Source organism: Coffea arabica, chromosome 9e, assembly GCF_036785885.1.
Source record: "Coffea arabica cultivar ET-39 chromosome 9e, Coffea Arabica ET-39 HiFi, whole genome shotgun sequence".
NCBI classification, from domain to species: Eukaryota; Viridiplantae; Streptophyta; class Magnoliopsida; order Gentianales; family Rubiaceae; genus Coffea; species Coffea arabica.
Window position 1 is genome coordinate 4,286,818 of NC_092327.1, and position 20,544 is coordinate 4,307,361.

Below are 20,544 nucleotides of genomic sequence, written 5' to 3' on the forward strand. Positions count from 1 at the left end.
CTGTCTTCCAAGACCTCGGTAGAGAAGACCACCCCCACCACGGCAGCACAAAGCAGCTCGGCTGCTGCGGCCGCAGGGTCCACCTCTTCGGTGCCAGAAGGGGTGCCATTAGGGGTGACCACGACACTTCCACCTCCACATGGCCGAGGTAAACAGTTGAAGTCTCCGGTCAACGCGGTGACGGCGTCTTCACTATGGAACCGTTACCAAAGCCCCCCAGTGTTTTCTGGGAAAGATAAATCTCACCCCGGCGAGCATTGGTGTCCGGACTGGTCGCTCATGGTCAATGACCGATGCAGTCACCCTCGGGTTGCACAAGACCTGGTGATACAGTCCACCTTGCCGAGGGACTTGGAGTTCATAAGAAAGAGCAGAAGAGGTCGGAGGAGGCGAAGAAGACCCATGAGCAGGCCCTCGAGAGTGCAAGGACCTCGGCTGTTGAGGATTTCCGGAGGTCCGAGACCTTCCTTGGGGATCTCGGCCAACTGACGAGGCCGAGCTTCATGCTTGGCTTCACGTCGGCTATCGATGAGGTCGCGGCTCACCTCTCCTCCGAAGCCTTGGAGTCTTTGAAGAATAGTGCCAATTATAACGAAGACTCCAAGGAACTGTGCGATCAGATGGCCGATGGCATTCAGGCTGGAAGAAACTTGGCCGAGGTCCAGGACGAGTTCAACAAGTGGCTGTCCGAGCTCGATGAAGTGTTCGAGGAGGAAGGAGGAGAGACACTGGGGGTGACGTCGGCGAGGAGGCTGCCAAAGAGCAAGGAGGAGGTGGAGAAGATACTCACCCCGGCGGGGGAGAAGCCGCGGAGGCAACTGGCCTAGGGGGAGCCGAAGTGGAGGCCTAGCTCATTGGGATCTAAATGTAAAACCGAGGTGGGAGATGCTTAGCAGTGCTCCTGACCTCGGTCCTTATCTTCTTTTTGTAATGCCTCTTCTTCGTTAAATGAAATATTTTCTTCTCAGTTCGGCTCTTTTAATTTCATGGTTGCTTCGTCACCTGTTTGTCCCCCTTATTTTTTAATAACAGATGTGTGGCACAATCATATTGAAAAATAACAAAGCAGCTGAAGTGATAACTTAGTAAAATTTTCAAGCATAATACAGCCTGAGATTCTCAGCGTGCCAAGTCCTCGGCACTAAAGAGCCATCTCGGTAGCTCAATTTGCAATACCCATTTAGACTAGATTCCACAACTCGGTAAGGGCCTTCCCATTTCGGGCCCAATTTCCCTTGCGGTTCAGCTCGGCTGACCGAGTTTTTTCTAAGCACAAAGTCTCCTGGCAGGAATCGCCGATGCTTGACGCGGACATTATAGTAGTGGGTCAGGGTGTTCTTGTAGGACGCTATCCGAGCTGAGGCGAGGTCTCTTTTCTCGTCGATGAGGTCGAGATCTAACTACCTCTCTTCTCTGTTCATCTCGGCTACATAGGCTGTTAGTCGAGGACTGGGTGTGAGGAGCTCAGCAGGGATGACAGCCTCGGCTCCATAGGTCAAGGAGAAGGGGGTCTCTTGCGTGGATGACCTCGGCGTGGTCCGATATGACCACAGAACACTGGGGAGTTCCTCCACCCAAGATGATCCAGCTCGGTGTAGTCGGGTCTTGAGGCCATGCAAGAGAGTTCGGTTGAAATTTTCTGCCTGACCATTGGCCTGAGGGTGGCCTACCGATGTGAAATGTTGTTTGATGCTGAGGTTCTCGCACCAAGTCTTAAATGGGTTCTCGGCGAACTGTCTTCCATTGTCCGAGATGATGATCTGAGGTATGCCGAAGCGGCAGATAATGCATTTCCAAAAGAATTTTTGAATGGCCAGCCCTGAGATGGTCCGCAGAGGCTCGGCCTCGACCCACTTAGTGAAGTAGTCCACAGCGGTCACCAGAAAGGTATAGCCCCCGACCGCTTTAGGGAAAGGACCGATGATGTCTGTCCCCCATTGCTCAAACGGCCAGGGTGAGGTGATTGGAACCATGAAGTTCGAGGGTTGGTGAAGCTCAGGGGCGTGGACTTGACAGGATGGGCAGTTGAGAACAAGATTTTGAGCATCTTGTCGAACGGAAGGCCAGAAGTACCCAAGAAGTAAGGTCTTCCTGGCTAACATCCTGTGGCCGATGTGAGCCCCACATAGGCCTTCGTGTATCTCATGGAGGACCTGGTGTCCTGCCTCTGGTGTAACGCACCTCAACCACGGGCCAAGTTATGAGCGTTTATAAAGTTCTCCATCGCGGAGCGCGTACCGAGCAGATTTGCGTTGTACCTTTCTCGCCTCGGCTCGGTCCTCGGGGAGGATTCCCTGCCCTAAGAAGAGGATGAATGGACTCATCCATGTATCTCCCGTGTTTACAAGGCAGGCCACCTCTTCCATGTATCCCGGCTCGCTCAACACTTCCACCAAAACGGTCTTGTTGAGGTCAGAAAATGAGGTGGAAGCCAACCGGGATAAGGCATTGGCCCGCCTATTCTGGGAGCGAGGGATTCTTTGGATTTCGAAAGATTCGAAGTATGCGATGAGTTGATGGACTTTGGATAGATACCGTTGCATGGTTTCATCCTTGGCCTCATACTTACCAAGGACCTGGCAGACTACGAGTTGGGAGTCGCTGCGGACGTGGATCCGTTGTGCACCAAGCCTGCGGGCTAGCTGGAGTCCCGCGATTAAGGCCTCATATTCTGCTTCATTGTTGGTGGCCGGGAAGTCAAAGCGGAGGGCATACGAGCACACTTCTCCCTGGGGGCCCTCTAGGAGCAGTCCTGCTCCACTTCCATCCCCATTAGAGGATCCGTCCACATACAACATCCACAGGTGTGGGGTGGACACTTTGGCTATGGCGGAAGTGGACTCTCGACCTTCCGTGAATGTGAGCTCGGCCAAGAAGTCGGCTAAGGCTTGAGCTTTTATGGCGGTGCGCGGCTCATACGACAGGTCGTACTCCCCCAACTCAACGGCCCACTTGGTAAGGCGCCCGGAGGCCTCGGGCCGCACCAGTATCTGTCGGAGAGGCTAGTCGGTCCAGACGGAAATGGGATGAGCTAAGAAATAGGGTTTCAGCCGACGGGCGGCGTGGACTAGTCCTAGCACAAGTTTCTCCACTTGAGTGTATCGAGTCTCCGGCCCACGGAGAGCTTGGCTGACATAGTAGACTGGCACTTGAGTGCCCTCATCCCGGATGAGTACAGCGCTGACAGCCTCGTCCGCTGCGGAGAGGTAGAGGTACAGCTTCTCCTCGGGCCGAGGTGAAGCGAGGGTGGGTAGGTGGTGCAAATATTGTTTTCATTTGTCGAAGGCAGCCTGGCATTCTTCAGTCCAGGCGAACTGATCAGCTTTCTTAAGTACCTTGAAGAAGGGCAAAGCTTTCTCCGCGGACTGAGATAAGAAGCGGTTCAGAGCAGCCAGGCGTCCATTCAGCCTCTGGACTTCTCGGAGGTTCCGAGGTGGGGACATGTCCTGTATGGCCTTGACTTTGTCGGGGTTGGCCTCGATTCCCCGGTGGGAAACCAAATACCCCAGGAACTTTCCTGAGGTGACGCCGAAGACGCACTTCGTGAGGTTTAACTTCATCCTCGAGTCGCGGAGGACGCCGAAGACCTCCCTCACATCCGACAAGAAGGCCGAAGTGGTTAAACTTTTGACGAGAATGTCGTCCACATAGGCTTCCACATTTCGGCCGATCTGATCTTTGAAGAGGCGGTTGATCAACCGTTGATAGGTCGCCCCGACGTTTTTTAACCCGAACGGCATGGTGGTATAGCAGTATACACCTTGGTCGGTGTAGAACGCAGTATTCTCTTGGTCCTCCTCACTCATTCCTATTTGGTGGTAGCCTTTGAAGGCATTTAGGAAGCAGAGGATCTCATGTCCCATTGCCGAGTCGACGAGGCGTCTATCCTCGGCAAAGGGTAGCAATCTTTGGGGCAGGCCTTGTTAAGGTCGGTGAAGTCGACGCACATCCTCCATCCACCGGTATCCTTTTTGATCATAACAGGGTTGGACAGCCAGGTGGGGTACTGAACCTCATGGATCATCCTGGCAGACAAGAGCTTGTCCACCTCGTCAGATACGGCCTTGCTGCGTTCGGGGCCGAAGTGCCTACGCTTCTGCTTCACAGGACGGGCCTGTGGGTTAACGTTGAGCTGGTGAATCATGAGCTCAGATGGCACCCCGACCACTTCATCGGCGGACGACGCGAAGATGTCTCGGTGGTCCTTTATTAAGTGAATCATCTCTTCCTTCAGAGACGAAGGGAGTCCAGCTCCCACTTGGACCACTTGGTCAGGTCTCATCTCGTCCAAGACTACCTGCTCCACCTCATCCCCGGATTCCAGCCTGCCGGGCTTTCCCGCCTTCTGAGGATCGATGCAGTTTATGGAGAGGACGGCCGGCCTCTTCTCTTCGGCCTTCGACGCAGTCCGGGGAGTGACTGCGGCTTGGATGGTGGCAAGGTAGCATTCGCGGGCCGTACTCACGTCGCTGCTCACCTCGGCCACCCCCGCTGGTGTCGGGAATTTGAAACTCAGGTGATAGGTAGAGTACACGGCCCTCAAGGCATTGAGCGTGGGTCGACCTATCAACATATTGTATGGAGAATCTGCCTTGACCACCGCGAAGTTGACGGGTATAGTCCGGCAGCGGGGATGACGCCCGATGGTCACCATCAGGGACACCATACCCTCGGGGTGGACCACGTGTCCCCCGAATCCAACGAGGGGAGTCCTGACCGGAGTGACCTGCTCCCTGGTCAGTTTCAAACTCTCGAAGGTTCGGTAGTACAAGACGTCTACCGAGCTTCCGGGGTCAACATAGACCTTTTTGACTATTTAGTTGTTGGTAAGGATCTCGATCACGAGGGATTCGTGGTTGCTGGAAGCGGCGGGGACGGGGTCAGTGGGACCATAGGTGATGACCTCGGACAACCGAGAGCTCGGCTCGGCCACCTCCATCCTGGCCTGGCGGTAGGTCCGCTTCCGGGAGTTCTGGCTGTCTCCTCCCGTTGGTCCTCCCGTGATCGTGTTGATCACCTCGGCGATGTTGGGGCCATAGCCCGGTGATCCGTCGCGTGGAGGCTGCTTGTCCTCCCTACGATCCTCGGGACCTCGGCAATGCATGTTCGTGTTCCGCCTGTCCTTTCGGCGGGGGCCCCGGTTCTCCCAGTGGAAGACGCTTCGGTTGAAGCCTCCATCCTTGCGGACGAATTGCTTCAGGTACCCCTGCCGGATCAAATTCTCGATCTCCCGCTTCAGATCATTGCAATCTTCAGTCTCGTGTCCAACATCCCGGTGGTAGGCACAATAGAGGTTTGAGTTCCTCTTTTCTCTCCTCCCCGGAATTTCAGGAGGGTTTCGGCCGAGGTGATTCTGCCTCATTACAGCCAGGACATGGGTCCGGCTGGAATTGAGTGGTGTAAGCTCGGCGTCCGAGGTGGACGACCTTCCTTTTACGATTCGGTCGAAAACACTTCGGCGGTCTCGGAACTGACTCGACGATCCGCTGGGGCCTTGTTCGGCCCGGCCGGCATCCTTTTTCCTCCGGGAATCTTGCCCGGTACGAGCGGCTTGAGCCTCTCGCTTCATGCGGTTTAAATCTTCACTTCGGATTCCCTGATCTACTCGATCCCAGAGTTCCCGAAGTGTGCGGGAGTAATCCCGGTGTATCTCCGTATTGAAGATTCCCGCGATCAGCCCATTAGTGAAGACAGCTATGGTTACCTGCTCATGCTGATCAGGTATCTGCACGTTCTCCTCATTGAACCTCTGCACGTAGGAACGCAGTGACTCGCCGGGGGCTTGCTGCAGGTTCAAGAGGTAGGTTGAAATCTTCGTAATTGGGCGAGACGATACAAAGCGGTGGATGAACCGATCTATCAACTCGTCTAACGAGGAAATACTCCTCGGTTCTAGGCCCCAGAACCACTTTCGGGCCGTCCCCTGTAGGAAGATGGGGAAAGCTCGGCAAATTACTGCGTCGGGGACGCAGTAGAGCCGAAATGCAAAAAGGAAGGCGCGGAGGTGATCCTCGGGGTCACCTCGGCCATCGTAGGAACGTAGGGTGGGAAGTTGAAATTTGGGGGGACCATCTCCCCATTGATGTCATCCGTGAAGGGCGGTGCCCTCAGATATTCGGCTGCTAAACCTTCGGGACGCCGAGGTGGGTCCTCAGCTCGTTTTCCCAGAAGACCCCGAAAAAATGCCTGGGAAATGGAGGCAATTTTAGAGGTCGCCTTGGAAGAGGCGCGTCTGGAAGTGCTCCGAGAGAGGTGCCCCTCATCGGAGTCTTCGCCGGAAGGCACTTCAGGGGACTTCGTCGGTCTCCTCTTGGAGGATTCAGCTTTTTCCTTCCCCTGCCTCTTGAAGTACCTCCCCAATTCTTCGAAGATGTTCGGATTATCAGCCACGAACTCGGCCATCTTGGCGATGGCGTCTTCGTTATTGGGCTGGGTCCTTGGGGACCCTTGTTCTTCGGAAATACGATCTTGCTGGGCTCCCGATGTTTGCCCAGCCCCAGTCGAGGGGACTCTTCCACTTCTGGAGCGCGTGGATCTCATTTTAGCAGTAATCTCGTTCCCACAGACGGCGCCAATTGAAGAGGTGATTTTTGGTGGGTAACTAGACCGACCTGAATCAGTCCTCTCTTAAGTGAGGTGAGGTGTATCCTCTTGTCCGAAGTGAATAGCGGGGCTTCTCCCCTGGGATCACTCCGACGATCAAGTTAGTATGAGAACGAGAGGAATAATAGTATTGTCAAATGAACAGTGTGCTTACTTGCGAAATGTACAGGAGGGGTATTTATAGAGTGAGAGTGGAGGTCAGGACGGAGGGTTCATGCTGGTGGGACCCATGTCCTGACATTACGGCTCTGTTCCCTGTCAGGAGGCCTGACTCTGACACTGTAGCCTTCTGGGTACGATGACGGAGAGTATTGTGCAGGTGCCATTAAGTGCCTCCAGCGCTTTTCAGATAAAGCACTGGTCCCGGGTGATGTCAGGTGGCTTGACATCATCAGCGTGCAGCTGAGGTGGAGGTGCCGAGGTCACCTACACGGTAGACTAGGGATTCGGCCGAGCTCAGGGGATATGCCCAAGACACGGATGAGCTCCGATGAGGGACGAGGTGGGTTCACCTCGGACATGCGGGGTGGCCGAGGTGAGCATCCTCAACTACCAACTAATATTTCGACTAAGAACGGAAAATTATAGTAGTAGAGCGGACTAGTAGCATACATTTTTTGTTGATTATAAATTTTTCTCCTTTTTTTACCTCGGCATGGTTTTCTTATATTAGCTTTTCAAATCAAAATTTTTGTATCAGCGTAATGTGTTCAACAAGACGAGAAAAATAATGAACAAAATTTTGTTGGATGATGAATAAAGAGAAATAGAGCTTTTACAAAATAAACAAAAGTAAAATAAAAACCAAGCCAAAAAAAAAAGAAAAAGAAAAATTGGAGAAATTTCAATTTACAAGAAAAGGGGCCTACAAACAAAAAAGTAACTTGAAATTTGTTAAGTATGTGGCCAATATCAAAATGGAACTAACCCATATTTGATCTAGTCGATATTGGTCTCATGACTAATATGAGATTGCCTGGGTATAGGGGGAGAATTATAAGTAGGAGATCCTAAATTTAAAACTTCCATTTACCAAAAAAAAAAATGCTTGGGTATTAGGACCTTATTCTTCAATCCTATTTGGACCCATCACTTCTCCCACTTGCCATTTACAATTTGAAATGTGTAATTTGTGTTAAGGAAAACTTCACAAACTACCTTTGAAATTTATGATAATTGTAGAAAGCTCCTCACAAAGTTATGTCAAACTTGCTCATTTTCTATTTAAACTCCAAAATTGACCCAACGAGGTTGACACTGGCTCAAAATTCTTTTGGTTATACTAGAAAAGAAAATGAAATTATGTATATAGTGTGAAAATCACCTTCTTTCACACTTCCTAATCTTTGATTGCCAACTGCCTGGTTTTACAAGACCTTTGTTTAGTCTCCTACACTAGACAATTCTGAAAAGGTCTTGCATTTCCAACCTATGCTCTTGTCTAGCTCCAAGCCTCCAACACTCACAAAAAATTTACTATGCTTCTTGTTCAATGTAAAGTACTCAAATTTATCTATGATGCTAACCATATAAACCTTAATGCATAGTTATCAAACCCCGTCCGAAACTCAACTGGAGAGGTGATCGAGTCATCAGGTCACCGATTCAATCGCAAGTTGCACTATATTTATATTATATAATATAATAATATATTTTTAATTATAAAAATAATAAAAATTTTAAGTTGGTGGTTCAACCGAAGGTTCTTTCCGATTCATCTGTTGAATCGTCAGGTCTGTTGCATAACTGGTTTAATTAGCAACCCATCCCGATCCTATGATTGGTTCATCAGGTTGATTGGTTCGACCACTGGGTCGGCCGGATTTTATAACTATGCTATAATGCAAGTTGGATTGTCATATTATAAAATTACAAGGTTTTTTTGCACAAGTCAGAGACAAAAATACTAAGTGACAAGTCAGACAAAATTGAGATTAAAAAATCAACTAAAATCAATTATTTAACATAATGGATGCAGATATGTGGGAGTTTTGGCAAAAAAATAGAAATGAAAGAAATAGAAAAGGAAAAAAGAAACAAAAAAAAGAAAGGAAGAACGAATATTAGATTAAAGTAATAAAAATTTCTTATTATGAGCGTATTCTTTTTAATGAACATTAAATACTGTAAGGTCCAAACCAACCTAAGAAAAGGGAGTAAATTATGTTGATAAAAATCAAAACAAATAGTGGCAAACTTTCACTCTATTTTTCAATAGCCAAATTAACCCAAGTGATGACATATTTAAGCAAATAGAAAGCAATAAAGATGAAATAATTAAATCACACAATTGAGCAAACAAAAGAAAGCAATAAAGTAAAAAAGAAGTTCAAACTGATTTATAGTGGTTCGATATCCTCTTTGATACCTACATCCACTCCCAAACTTCACCAAGTTTGGAGTTCATCCACAAAGTACTTCAAATATTGGTGAAGTAGTACCAACTTCTACAAAAAAAACACTCACTATGTACTCACACTAGTCACTCTCTTCTTGAGTCAAAAGGTTTTACAACTCAAGCTAACCTTTTAAAACTGTGACGCCCCGAAAAGTATGAGTGTGAGAACCCGAAAATTTTCTAATTTTCTAGGGTTTATTTTATTTAATCGCCCGCCTTTTCTACATTTTCTTTATTGGAAAAATTTCCCAGATAAAGTTTATGAGCAAAGATAGTTTTAAAATGATTTTTCTAGTATCGGTTAGTTTTTGAGAAATTAAGAGCGTATTTTGAACGTGGGACCCGCAAGTGCGGTAAATGCATTATATTTTTGACAACTTGTTGGAATTTTGTATTAAGTGATATTATTTTACAAAGTGTTAAGATATTTGTATTGGAGAGACAAAAAGATAAGTTTTAAACCTAAAGGTGACAAGTGTCACCATAAGATTAAGTCTTGGGTTTGACTACTATTCATAACTTTACCATTTAATTAAAATTGGCCAAAAATCTCTTCATTTTGCAAGCTTCTTGGCCGAATGTTCTTGCTCAAGAAAGAAAGAAAAGCTCTCAATTTCTTCCTTCTATTTCTTGCTCAATCTTCAAATCCAACCAATATAACTCCAAATCATTCCATAAAATCTCTTTGCTAAGTGGTCTTGAGGTGTTTTGTGGAGTTGTTTGGAAAGCTAAGGTGATTTGTTGCTCTATCTCTTGTATGGCTAAGGTGAGTTGTGAAGAACCACTCTCCTCCCTTAATTGATGTTCAATTCATGATTGGTGGTGGTATAAGATGCACTTTTATGGATTATATCTTGATTTTGGTTGAATTGGTGAAGTTTTATAATTTTTGGGGATTTTTCTGTTTTCATATGGATATGATTATGGGGTCATGTATGATGATTGGAAATGATGTTTAATGACTCTAGGAGGTGGAAAAAGTGATTAATTACAATCAATTTCTGTTTTGGAAGGAAAAGTGGAAAACTAGGTTTCAATGTTCTTCATTCTGTCCGAATTTTTAGCTCATAGATATAGGCCGAATTGGCCTTGGATTAAAACATGAAAGTTGTAGGGAATGACATTTTAGAGGTGCCTACAAAATTTCAGGTCAATCGTAGTACTGTAGAATGAGAAAAGTCGAAATTACTATTGCTGTTCTGGTTTTACCCGAAATTGAGAAGTGCGTCTGTAATGGGTTATTTTGGTTGAGAATGCTTCCGAATTGGTTGTTGAGGTATTCTGATGAAATGTAGCCCTGTTTCTTAGCTTTCAGATGGTTTTGGAATTTCTGGATTTGGACTTGGATAGCCTGATTTATGATGTTTCCGCTAGAATGCGTTCTGTGAATCTGTTTTTGTGATTCTGGTATAGTATCTTGCATTTTTGACCTAGTTACACTCGAAACTGGGTTGAGTGACCTTCTGTAATATTGTAGCCCTATCTCTTAGTTTCGAAACGGTGTATCTTGTACCTTCATCCGACAATCGTAGTGCCTTTGGTGCCATTACCGCAAAAGGATGTCAAAAGCTATTTTTCTGGTTTTGAGCTTAACTTTCATTTCCGGACTTTTCCCTAGCTTGACTTGTACTAGTGCTACTTGGAGCTTGCTGAATGGCTATTAGATGAACTTGTTGTTGTGTGTGTACCTTTGGGTTTGAATGAGAAAAATCATGAAGCCTTGATGGCTGGAAAAGTAAAGAAAGATAAGAGGAAGTGCTGTCCGAATTTTGAAAGGACTTGTTTGCATTGAGTTTGTGAACTAAGACTTGGATTTGAGCAAGGCAATGATATATGATGGATGGTTCCTGAGCCATGGAGGTGAGTGACCCTAAACTATTTCCAAAGTACTTGTGAAATGTTTCTTGCATTATTTACTCGACTGCATCTCATGCGTGCTTGTATGTGAATTCATGATATGATTTTGGCTTCAATGAGATCTTGGGGAGTCTTGTGCTGGACACCAACGTCTCCACCTCTGTTTACTTGGAGCAAATGGCTCCGAAGCTCAAAAAGGGCTCCCTCTTAATGTTAATGTTAATGTTAAATGTTCTATTTGAGCGTTGGGTGTTCAAGTGCTATGACTTCACTGGCTCACGAGAGCAATAAACGGACATTTGTTCTTTGAATCATGACATCATCGAAAGGATCGAAATGCAATATTGTGAAATATATTTGATTACTGATTTTATTGGTTACTCGCTGAGCTTCTAGCTCATCCCAAAAATGTTTTATTCCCCTCCACAGGGCTCGAGGCGAAGGAAACGTTTGTATTAAAGTTCTCCGTGTGAATGGTTGGTATCAAGGATCAGAGTGGCGCAGTGGAAGCATGGACGCTTCGCTTTTGATATGTAATTATTTATTGGAGAATTTGATGTAATATTTGAGGTTTATCTTGTAATCTGTTTGAGGAATGTAGTGAACGACTGAGTCCCGGCGAGAGCTGGGCAGGCGGCCCGCCGAACCCTCTGGTTCGCCTTAGGGGGAGGTGGGGCTGTCACAAAAACTACAATTGAATTGTTCACAATTACAATAAAGAACACTCTTGCTTTTCAACCTCATAAATATTACAAGCATGCAAGGGGAGGGTATTCTCACACAAAATCATTTAGAAAGCTTGTTTTCAATATAGGCAAAAGTTCTTGAATGATTTAGACTTTAAAGTGTTTATAGATGTTGAAAATCTGACCCAAAAATCTCTCCAATGCTAAAAAAAATGTGTTAGGAAAAACTATCCATTACTTTGTAAATTTATGATGCAGATGTTTGCATGGCATCTGCACTGCGCACAATCATGGATTGCCTTTTAAGGTGGCACTCCTAATTATGCAGACACCTACATGCCTTGCGACTTCTTCATATTTTCAACGTTCTTGTGCACCAGTCACTTTTCGTAGAATACATCTTCCATCCTTTTGTATGTTTGACATGAGTACTGTTAAAAACACTCAAGCCAACCATTAGTACAGTTCATCATTTGTTTGTCAATCATTAAAACTGAATGATTTAGGATCATAAGGTCTTCAGTCTCTCCCTTTTTTATGATGACAAACCAATGATGATGAAGAGGAGCTATCAGATAAATAGATTTTATTTAACTCCCCATTAATGTGTGCTTAAGTAAATATTAACAGAAAGTATTTTAGCACATGAATACAAAAATATAAAACAAGTATTTTAGCATGACTACAAAAATACAAAACATAAAACATCATTCTTTAGCTATCATTATTTCTTCCCCTTTTGGTATCATCAAAACTAGGATTCCCCTAAGAGAAAGCATTAAAAAAAACAAGTGAAATTAGGCTAAGTGAAGGAAATTAGAAAAATTTTGACATATCCCCCCCTAATATTTTGCATTTATCCCAAGAAGCAATCAATCAACCCAATTGTTCGACAAGGGCAAACAACAACCAAGAATTCATCATGTCAATATCCCGGCAAGGACTCCATTAAGCAATAATGGACAACCGAGAATCCATTAGACAATAACAATTCAAAATAACAAGCATCCATAAATCCAACGAGGACTATAAACAAATTAAGTACATAGATTTGGTCAAGCAATGAAGTTGCAAAAACATCCTAATTGGGAAGAACTAGAATCCAAGTTTACAAGGAAAAGAAAATTACTAGAAACTAGTCATGTCTAGATTTAAAGTGCCACTTATCCTCTTTAAGTCACATTTGATAGTAGCTTTCAAAGCTATCCAATTGTTCATCAGTCATGACAAACTCATGTGAATATTCAAGCCTTTGTTGCCTTTGTTGAAGGTTGTCGAGTCTTGAGTGAAATCGGAGGACATGTTGTCAAACTTCAATGAGACTGAATCAATTTTGTTGGGTAACCCTTGAAGAACTCCAAGAAGGTGACTCTCCCAAGAATTTTGAGGAACATACATGAAAGGTTCTCGAAGATGAATGCTAGTACTAGGTCTGGCTTGGGAAGTGGGTTCTTGAGCAAAATGCTAGCACTAGATCCGGGATGTAAAAGAGGTTCTTGACTTGCATATCATTATAATGAAGTTAGGTTGGAAGAAATTGGGAGAACTGGGGGATTTAAACTTGCACTTCACAAATAACCATCTATCTCTAATGTAAGCTAAGTGGACCCTTGTAAATGCATCATGATCAATATAATCACAATCACTAGAATGCTTACCAACCAAACCATCAAAAAAGGCCCCAAGCCTCTCAAATATCCTAGTCAAGATTCTACCATAGGCTAGTCTTTTGATTGAATCCTCCTTGCACAATAACATATATTGAATCATGAATGCTCCAAAATTGATCATAATATTGCATAAAAGTCCGTAGAAGAGATGGAGCCCAATGTGAGTGACATCCGTCTTATGACCACTAATGTGAGCAAGAACATCATGATATGATAAAGGACTCTACGACTAGGAGTGAAGTGATTCATTTTAAAGAATCTCAAGCCAGTTTTGGTAGGATTCCTAAAAAAGGACATCTTCAAATCATCTTCATCAATAGTGGAAGAGGAAGTTTTAGGTTCGCAAAGGGTATTTCCCTTACTTGATATGCCAAAAAATGTATTAGGCCAAGTGGAGTTGAATGTAATGTGAACATTGTTAACAATGGGAAAGACTTGATCATTTTCTATCTTCAAATTGGCATAAAATTGCTTCACGAGATCAATATAAAGAATGTCATCAACTTTAACAACATTGGCCTAGCCAAACTCATTTAAAGAATGTCATCATTTTCTATCCTCCAATTTATTTTTTTAAAACTTAAATCTTTCTTTCGGAAGAGGTATAATGAAAATATCGATCAAATCAATTATTTGAAGAAATAAAATTTAGACAAATTTCTCCTTTTTGAACCAATTCTCTAATGAGTAATGCTAGATATCAATGTGTTTGGTTCTAGAATAATGAATAGAATTTTCTGAAAGATTTATGGCATTAGTACCATCACATTTAATAAACATATAACTAAATAACAAATCAAAATTAAGTAAAGCATGTTTCATCCAAAGTAATTGAGTACAATAAACACCAGCAATAACGTACTCAGTTTCCACTGTAGACAAAGATATAGAACCTTGCTTCTTACTAAATCATGGATTTAGGCAATTACCAAGAAAACAATACATACTACGAGTACTTTTTTTACTACTCTATATTCGATAAAATCGGATTCCGAATGTCCTACTAAGTCAAAATTGTGGGATCTAAGATAACATAATCCATATTTTAAGGTTCCTTTAAGGTGGCTAAAAATTCTCTTAACCACTATCAAGTGAGATTTTCTAGGACAAAATTCAAATCTAGCACATAAGAAAATGACAAACATAATATCCAGTCCATTTGCTATTAAATAAAGTAAACTATCAATCATATCTAGATAACTTATTTTATCTACTTTTATACCTTCCTTATCCTTGTCAAGTTTGGTTGATGTACAAATTAGCGTGCTACTTGCTTCGAATTTTTCATTCTAAATCGCTTGAGCAACTCCTTGATGTACTTTGTTTGGTTGATGGACGTTCCTTCTTTTGTTTGGTGAATTTGGAGCCCAAGGAAGAAGTTCATCTCATTCACCATGCTCATTTCAAACTCTCTTTGCATACCGTTAGAAAAATTCTTGCATAAACTTTTATTAATAGCACCAAATATAATATCATAAATATATATTTGTACAACTAAAAGATTATCGCTACAAGATTTTGTAAAATGAGAACTATCAATAACTCCTTTTGTGAAATATTTTGAATCAAGAAACCACTCAATCTTTCATATCAAACTCTAGGAGCTTGTTTAAACTGTATAAAGCTTTTGAAAGTTTAAAAATGTGATTTAAAAAATTTTTATGCTCAATGCCTTAAAGTTATTCAACATACACCTCTAGATCTATAAAATTATTTAGAAAGGCATTTTTAAGATTCATTTGAAATAACTTGAAATTCTTGAAACAAGCATAAGCAATAAACATTTTAATTGACTTTAATCCAGCAACCGGAGCAAAGGTTTCATCATAGTTTATTTCTTCTTCTTATGCATATGCTTTTACTATCAATCTATGTGAGAACTCAAGAAAATTTTGTGTATGCTTTGCATTTATTTTATTATATTTACTTTGTTATTAGAAATATTATATATAACAAATAATTGGTTAAATTAAATATCTAATTAAATTTTATAAAATTGAGAATTTAGAAATATCCTAGAATGGTGTAAAAAAAAAAAATTCTTATAGGGATATACAAATTAGAACAAATAAAGTTAGGAGTCAATGCATGAAATAATAAAACTACAGCCCCTAGTAAGCAAATAAGTTAAAGCTAAAAGACCAATTTAACCTTAAAGACTAAACAACTAACCATGCAACCCAAAAAGGGGGATAAGCTTCTGGACAACTGAGAGGGACTTAGGCAAATCAATTGCCAAAACATTTGGGCGGTGACTAAGAGAAAACCAAAGAGAAATCCCCTGCCAAAATCTGCCAAGTCTAAGCGGTGACCGAGAGAAAACAAGGAGAAATCATCTGCTAAAATATTTGGACGGTGGCCGAGAGGAGAAGCAAAGCTTCAATTCCTTTTCTTTCCAACCCAACACTAAGAGAAAAAGCTGAGAGTGGGAGAGAAAGCTTGGTTAGCTTCATGGCCAACTAACCAAAGACAAGAAAGATTACCGCAAGGAAGTAGGAGAAGCTGGAGTTAGGACTTGAGGAACTGAAACAGAAACTTGAGCAGCCTGCAACATCGAACCTTAGGAGGAAGAGGTAAAACACTATAACAACTCATTGTTTATTTGGTATAATTGGTTAAACACCAACTATATGTTGAACTTAGCTAGGAATTGAGCTTCCGGCTGAAGAAAATTTCGTGCAGCAGTTGTGAAACTGCAGGGAAGAAAAAGAAATTGCAGAAGCTGAGCTTAAAGCTGGAATTTGCAACTGTTATTAACATTTCTTGGGTTAATAATGTTAGGAAGTGCATGTAACAGATTTATCTTCAGTTTATAAGGGGTTAGCCGTAGAATGAAAAATTAGAACTTTGAGTTGGAACTGTGAATGAAACCTGATGAAGTTCTGTCAGCACCATCCGAGAGAAAGAATTGGATGTGCAGCTTACCATTTGAGAATATGGAACCATTTTCATTTAAGAATTCAAGTTATATGTTCACACTCTGGTGCTATCTGAGGATTTAAAACAGAGTTGATAACTTGAGGGTGAGTTTTTGCAAGAAACAGTTGGAGGATTCTGCTAAACCGGCCGAAGGAGAAAGATGGAAATATTCCAGTTTTCTCTATGGAATCCTAGTTGCAGAATCTTATCTTATAATTCAAACACCTCCTAACATATTAACTCTAACATACATGCTGAATTTTAGATAAAATGGTGAGTATTGTTAAAGAAAAAATTGCTCAGCAACTGTCTACTTGCTGGAACATAATGTGTCGAGGGAATGAGAACCAGATGTGTAACTTGCTGTTGTTGATTCTGGAAACTTTTACTAATAAACACATGGAATATATGTTAATCCCTTGACTTAACAGATAGGTGCCTTTGAAATTAGTAAAACTTTGGAAAATTCTAGCTGAATTTGGCAAAAGAAAGCTGATGCAATCTGCTATGATGCTGAGAGGGAGGAAATCAACTTTTGAACAGCATTTCTTCCAATTTCCAACTTTGTAAGCCTTCATAGATAATAGCTAAGGCTGCTCTGTGGTTTAATAATTATGTTTGGCACCATGAGTAGAGTTAAATTAAAGCAAATAGGGAGAAAAGCTGTGAATTAAGCTGTTATTGTTGGAAGGAGCTAATGACTACTACAAATAATGATGGCTGATTCTGTGAATAACATTTGATTGAATAAATTGCTGTAGCAAGATGTTATTTGTCTTGGTTTATACTGGACTGAAAGTGCATTAAGTATTCAAAGCTGTAAGCAAATAAAGGAATGAAGTTTTGTTGAAAATCTGAAGTATATTGCTGGAATTTTGGTTTGATGGCTGAAATGGTAGCTAGTTAAGCCTTCTATGATGTTTTTGGAAACTCTAAGGTAACTTGTTATAGCTATATACATGAAATGGCTTCTAACCACTTAATCTTGTTTTCATGAGCATTTTAAAGACTTTAGAATTTGAGGGGCTGGTATAGTGGAATAAAATTTAATTTACAAACAGCTTAGAGTTTGGTTAGTTTAAAAAGGAAACAAATGGAATGTCCATATGCCTTAATCTTAGAATATTGAATAGAAAATGGTTTAATCCTAGTCTAAACATCTTACAAGACTATAAACTCGGAAAATATGTATATTTCTTTGGTTAAAACGATAAAGTTGTTAAGTTTCGAGATAAAATGTAAGATGGGTGTTGGATATGTTATATCTTGTATTTTAAAGCCAAAACTCGACTTTAATAGTTTAAATCATAAGACAACAAATGATAAGTGATCATCTACAAATTGTATATTCACTTTAGAGTTATAAATTGTCTCAGGGGGTAGCTGTGAGCCAGGAAGCTAACCCGAGGCTCAAGAGTGATTTATTTGGAATTAGGTGAGTGTTCTTAAGTTGCTTGTACTTGTTATTTGTTGAATGTGCTTGATTATTCGAGGTGAATGCAAAGGTTGGTGTGTACTTCACTGCAACTGCCTTTTGAATTGAAATGAATGTTATTTGACTGTGCATGAACGATTGTAGACTGCGTGAACCTTGTTTCATCAGTCGAATTGGGCCCTAAGCCTTGGCAAGCTACTCTAGTCGAGCCAGTAAAGGACTTGGTCGATTAGGTTGGCTACCTTGTGCAATTGAATGGTATACTCGAGTATTACCGGGAAGAGTGGGGATTGTTTATTGTTTATTGAATGTCGGAGATTGTTTATTGTTTTGGAGGTTATAAGGGGAAAGAATGATGGAGTGAGAAGAAGTTGTATCCTTTTAAATGAGTGTTTACTCTATTGAATTGCTCTACTAGTTGGTTATACACAAGAACTGTTTTGTAATGTTTATGATTGTATACTTTTGAACCTCACTGAGCTTTAGTTCAACCATTTAGTTTGTTTTCCTTAAAGGAATTGGTGGTCGGGGAATGAGCGAGTTATCTTAAGGAGTTAGTGTGAAGAACTTTTGTGGTGTAAATATTGTGTTTATAACTTCCTTTGTATCATATTACGGTTGGAAACTGTTGTACTAAACATGATGCCATAACAAATTGAACGTATGGTTTTAGTACATAAAAATGTTATCTCTGAAATTAATGTAAATTAAAAGAGATCTGTCGAGAGTCAGGCAGACGATCCGCTAACTTTTAGGGTACGCCCTAGAAGGAGGTGAGACCGTCACAATCTACCTTTATTTCTAACTACTTCATCCTTATCATTTAATTTGTTCCTAAATAACTTAGTACTAATTATTGAGTAGTCTAATGGTCTTTCAACTAAAATTCATACTTTACTGCTAACAAATTAATTCAATTCTTCTTGCATAATTACAATCCAGTCATCATCTTTCAAAACTTTATCAATATTTTTAGACTCAAATTGAGAAAGTAAAGCAAAATTATCAATTAAGCATCTATTTGAGGAGCGAGTTTTTACCCTTTCTAAAGAAACACATATAATAAGTTTCTTTGGATGACTTTGAACAAATTTCCATACTTCTGAGAGATCTTTTGGTGTTTCATTATCCTTCTCTTATTCATTACTTCTTGAAGAATTGTTTTTCTTTGATGTTTGTTCCTCATCTTGAATGATTAATTTCTTAGATTCTTGTTGTACATCTAAATCATCATCTTCACAAGATTCTTGTACTACAATACCACTAGATTCACCAAATGTAACATGTATAGCCTCTTCAATGATAAGTGTTCTCCTATTATAAATTCTATATGTGCTTTTATCATTAGCATAATCCAAAAATATGCCTTCATCTATTTCTTATCAATTTTACCAAGATGTTCTTTAATATTCAAAATAAAACATTTACAATCAAATACTTTAAAATAATCAATAATAGACTTTTTACCAAATAAAAGTGTTGCGCCCTATTTTTCCCGACAAAAATGATTTTTACAAAAAATGATGTTTTTCATTTAAAAAATAAGTGAAAAATGGCCTAAATGGGACTTAGAATATGCAACGGTTTGGACCAAAAAAATAGTTTAAAAAGGATTTTTAGAAAAAGAAAGTCACCACTTAGTATCGAATTTAGGTGTATCAAGTCACCCAAAATATATTTTAAATGGAAAAAATAAATAAAACCCTTTTAGACGACTTCAGGTCTTTGAAAATGAGCAAAGATGAGTTCAGAAGTCACGATTGAAGACAAGGAAAGCAAAGGTTTGATAGGTTAAAACCTAAGGCATCATTTCAACTTAGCCAAGGTTAGTTGCGAAATTTTATCAAAAATTTTCCTAATCTAACTCTTAACTTATCACACTTGGATGTTTCCTATATGGATGCAAAACTAAAACTGGAGGGTATCAAGAGGGATGAAATGTCTTTTCAAGACTTAATTGGTGCAAATCACATTAATTATAAAACCCAAGAATGATCCCTTGAAAAGGTCACGAATATGCAAAAGATGAGATTCGAAAAACAATCATGATACATATATATAGATAAATATACATGACCTAAAAGAGGAGAATGCAACATAACAGGTACGGAAAACAAAAATTCGTGACACAATTTTGCTTCTTATAGAGGGGGAAAAAGCGTGCGAAGGCTAAAAAGCCATATTCGCCCATTTTTTGTATTCGAAGGGTGACTCTTCTAATCTAAACAAGCAAATGGACTAACCTATTTTTTCTAATTATCTAAATGAAATGTAAGTCCAAATAATATGATTTGCACACATGGGGATCAAGGAAAAAGAGGGCATATCATGTAAATAGAAATAATCTAAAATGAAAAAAATGCATGAAATGTAATAAATATCATACATGTTGTAAAACTAATAAAATAAGCTACTATAATAGGAATTGAGATATTAGAGAAATGAGTAGAGAAATAGAGAGTGATTATCTTATTATTCCAACTAATACAAAAGTCCTCACAAAGGGTGTCAATGTACCTCCATATATAGGTACTACAAGATTAAAGGTATATTAATCCTATTAAACACCCACTATTACAAGAATGTGAAGAAATTTATGAAACGGTTTCTCCACTACATGAATAGATTTATGGATTGTAACTTCTATACATAATATAGCCATAAATCATGAATTAATCCTCTTGGGAATACAAAGGGACATCCACATTTTAAATTGTTTCATAACACTCCCCCTTGGATGTCTATTACACAAAGAATATGCCTTGTTAAAACCTTACTAGGGAAAAACCCATCGAGACAAAAACCCTAGTGAAGGAAAAAGAGTACACTATTCCTGTGTATTAATTTCTCCCCCTGATGCAAATATCATTTGAGATCTTTTAATCGTCACATTTCAATATTCTTCAATTACACTGAGATATGGTACTTTAGGACCAAGTGTCTCTTCATCTTCCTCTTGCGGTCTAAAAGGATCCT

General features: G+C 41.0%; 1 protein-coding gene and 1 long non-coding RNA gene across 2 annotated transcripts; one reads left to right on the forward strand and one right to left on the reverse strand.

The window, feature by feature from the left end:
* Positions 1 to 3,835: 3,835 nt before the first annotated feature.
* LOC113710075 (uncharacterized) lies at positions 3,836 to 4,666 on the reverse strand. The gene has a single exon (XM_027232923.1). It carries the CDS (start codon positions 4,664 to 4,666, stop codon positions 3,836 to 3,838), a length of 831 nt encoding a protein of 276 aa, XP_027088724.1.
* Positions 4,667 to 15,425: 10,759 nt separating this feature from the next.
* LOC113709322 (uncharacterized) lies at positions 15,426 to 18,897 on the forward strand. Its single transcript, XR_003452645.2, has 2 exons — positions 15,426 to 15,787; positions 17,510 to 18,897. It is a non-coding gene; the product is annotated as an uncharacterized lncRNA (long non-coding RNA).
* The last annotated feature ends 1,647 nt before the right edge of the window (positions 18,898 to 20,544 follow it).

Coding starts and splice junctions, on each gene's coding strand:
- LOC113710075 (XM_027232923.1), bottom strand. CDS start 4,666: ATGGTGTCCCTGATGGTGACCATCGGGCGTCATCCCCGCTGCCGGACT.